This window comes from Notolepis coatsorum (genome assembly GCF_963971535.1).
Source record: "Notolepis coatsorum genome assembly, chromosome: 14".
NCBI lineage: Eukaryota > Metazoa > Chordata > Actinopteri > Aulopiformes > Paralepididae > Notolepis > Notolepis coatsorum.
In genome coordinates, this window is record NC_140178.1 from 8,971,283 (window position 1) to 8,975,018 (window position 3,736).

Genomic DNA, 3,736 nt, shown 5'->3' on the forward strand with positions numbered 1-3,736 from the left:
TAAATACAAATACAATATAAAAAGTACAAAATACAAGATAGTCCAGTGAGTGCACGTGGATATGAGTCTCTAGTTCTCACGTCCCCAGTTCTGACAATGATAGTGATAGTTCTCCTGGCAGCAGAGCCGGCCGTCCGAGCCCTTGACTGTAGAGCCTGATGGCTGCCGGTATAAAGGACCAGCCCAGGCGGTTTGTGGTGTGTCGGGGGGGGGGGGATGAGTCTTTGACTGAACGTGCTCTTCATTCTGGCCAGCTCCTCGTAGAGGGGGTGGGAGGGGTTCTCCAGGATGGCTTCTAGCTATTTCCTCATCCTCCTCTCAGCCACCACCTCTAGATTATCCAGCTCACCACCCACTATGGAGCTAGCCTTCTTCACCAGCTTGTTCAGCTGGCTGGAGTCCCTCAAACTGATGTTGCCCCCCCCCCCCCAGCACACCACAGCAAAAAAAGAGGATGGCTGGCTACAACCGACTGGTAGAAAGATAGCCTGCTCTGTCCCTTCCTGTAGAGGGCCTCAGTGTTGTCCGACCAGTCAATGTTTTTGTTCAGGTGAACTCCAAGGAACTTGTAGGACCCCACCATCTCTACCTCCTCCCCTCCGAGGATTATGGGAGAAGGGGGACCCTACCTGCCTCTCCGGTAGTCCACCACCAGCTCCTTTGTCTTGCTGACGTTGAGTTGGAGGTGGTGACTGTCGGACCACCCTGCGAAGCTCGCCACCAGAGGCCTGTACTCCACGATGTAGCTGACGATGGAGGAGTCATCGGAGAACTTCTGCAGGTGGCACATTCTTGTGTTGCAGCAGAAGTCGGAGGTGTAGATAGAGGGTAAACAAGAAGGGTGACGGCACGGTACCCTGGGGAGCGCCGGTGTTGCTCACCAGCACCTCTGATTGGCTGCCCTGAAGTCTCACGTAGGGGTTCCCAAACTGTTCAGGCCGGGGCCCAGAAAATAAGGCGTCAGAGAGCCGCGGCCCAATGCACATCGTCTGGCTTTTTTTTTTTTTTTTTTGCCAGGCGACCGATTTTTTAAGCCAAATATCACTTCAATCCTATTAAGTTAGTTCAAGTTAGTTATTCATTTATATGTGCTATTTATGAGAGGGCTAACTTGTTGCAAAATAATAATGATAATAATAATAGCCTCATTAAAATAGTATTGTTGCTTCGGTTGTTTTCAGCGTTTTATGTGCATAATCTGTTATTTAGTTTGAAATGTTCGTTGAAATAAGTAGATTTTTCGTTTTTGTTTATTTATTAAGTTAATATAAAACCATATAGTCACATTTTAGAATACAATACATTTTAGAATACAACTAGAAACACTGTCCTGGCCTGCTTCTAAGTTCAGTGGCCTGACAAAAAAAAATAATAATAATTTTTTTATTTTATTTTTTTTATCATCTCGCGGCCCACCCGTGGCTGCTCGCGGCCCACCTTTGGGTCGCGACCCCGACTTTGGGAACCACTGGTCTAACGTACTGTGGTCTGCTGGTGAGGTAGTCGGTGATCCAGGCCACCATTCCCCGGTCCAGCTGCATCCCAGTGAGCTTCTCCTCTAGCCGCAGCGGCTGGATGGTATTAAATGCGCTGGAGAAGTCGAAGAACATGATCCTCACTGAGCAGCGTGGCCTCCTCCACACCAATGTTTGCCTGGTAAGCAAACTGCAGGCGGTCCAGGGATTCACTCACCAGGGGCTTGAGGTGCTGCGGGACCAGCCGCTCAAAGGTCTTCATGGCGTGTGACGTCAGAGCGACCGGCCTGTAGTCATTGAGGGCACTTGATGACACTCAGCAGTGTGGGACTGGACAGTGACACATGATATGATAGGAAGTATTTTGCTCATGCTATGGTAGATTCATATGAAGGAAAGGTCTCATGCTTTATGACCTTACAGTCCCTCATTGGGGCTGGTCTACACTGCCCTGCAGAAGCTAACCGCAGTAACTACACTGCCCTGCAGAAGCTAACCACAGTAACTACACTGCCCTACAGAAGCTAACCGCAGTAACTACACTGCCCTGCAGAAGCTAACCACAGTAACTACACTGCCCTGCAGAAGCTAACCACAGTAACTACACTGCCCTGCAGAAGCTAACAGCAGTAACTACACTGCTCTGCAGAAGCTAACCACAGTAACTAACTACACTGCCCTGCAGAAGCTAACCACAGTAACTACACTGCCCTGCAGAAGCTAACCACAGTAACTACACTGCCCTGCAGAAGCTAACCGCAGTAACTATACTGCCCTGCAGAAGCTAACCACAGTAACTACACTGTCCTGCAGAAGCTAACCGCAGTAACTACACTGCCCTGCAGAAGCTAACCACAGTAACTACACTGTCCTGCAGAAGCTAACCACAGTAACTACACTGCCCTGCAGAAGCTAACCACAGTAACTACACTGCCCTGCAGAAGCTAACCACAGTAACTACACTGTCCTGCAGAAGCTAACCGCAGTAACTACACTGCCCTGCAGAAGCTAACCGCAGTAACTACACTGTCCTGCAGAAGCTAACCACAGTAACTACACTGCCCTGCAGAAGCTAACCGCAGTAACTATACTGCCCTGCAGAAGCTAACCGCAGTAACTACACTGTCCTGCAGAAGCTAACCGCAGTAACTACACTGCCCTGCAGAAGCTAACCGCAGTAACTGTCTACACTGTCCTGCAGAAGCTAACCACAGTAACTACACTGCCCTGCAGAAGCTAACCGCAGTAACTATACTGCCCTGCAGAAGCTAACAGCAATAACTATACTGCCCTGCAGAAGCTAACCACAGTAACTGCACTGCCCTGCAGAAGCTAACCGCAGTAACTACACTGCCCTGCAGAAGCTAACAGCAGTAACTACACTGCCCTGCAGAAGCTAACCGCAGTAACTATACTGCCCTGCAGAAGCTAACCGCAGTAACTATACTGCCCTGCAGAAGCTAACCGCAGTAACTACATTGCCCTGCAGAAGTTAACCACAGTAACTACACTGCCCTGCAGAAGCTAACCGCAGTAATTATACTGCCCTGCAGAAGCTAACCTGCAGTAACTATACTGCCCTGCAGAAGCTAACCACAGTAACTACACTGCCCTGCAGAAGCTAACCGCAGTAACTACACTGCCCTGCAGAAGCTAACCGCAGTAACTATACTGTCCTGCAGAAGCTAACCACAGTAACTACACTGTCCTGCAGAAGCTAACCGCAGTAACTATACTGCCCTGCAGAAGCTAATCGCAGTAACTACACTGTCCTGCAGAAGCTAACCGCAGTAACTATACTGCCCTGCAGAAGCTAATCGCAGTAACTACACTGTCCTGCAGAAGCTAACCGCAGTAACTATACTGCCCTGCAGAAGCTAACCGCAGTAACTACGCAAAACAGTGAAACTGAGAAAAATGGCTTTTACGTTCTTTGACCGTCCAGTGATTCTGTAGTTACTTTACACCCTTTTTTCTCTTTCTCGAAAGATTGAACTCTTGAAATTTGTCACAAGATAAGACAGATATCGGGAAGTTCAATTTCACTTCTAACTCAACTTAATAAAAAACAATTGTAGTCAGCTGTGGACGGTTAGCTTCTGCAGAGCGGTAGCCTATAGATGAAAACGTAAAAAAATAGGAGATTTCCCCATGTTGTGTCTGGCCCACGGGGCCCTCTGTCTGAAGCCTGTTGCTGGTTTGACAGGGGAGTGGCGGAAGATTCCTGGGGCCTGGCCTTGCGTCAGCGGCGGGGGGGGGGG

General features: G+C 49.0%; 1 protein-coding gene across 1 annotated transcript in view; it reads left to right on the top strand.

Annotated features, from left to right (window-relative positions):
- Nucleotides 1-1,575: 1,575 nt before the first annotated feature.
- LOC311239907 (serine/threonine-protein kinase 17A-like) overlaps nucleotides 1,576-3,736 on the top strand; it is a gene marked incomplete at its 5' end in the record, with an annotated part of 22,631 nt that continues 20,470 nt past the window's right edge. The window contains one exon of the mRNA XM_084328351.1: nucleotides 1,576-1,740. Within this exon, the coding sequence (XP_084184477.1) occupies nucleotides 1,576-1,740 (165 nt within the window). The remainder of the gene's footprint in view (nucleotides 1,741-3,736) is intronic.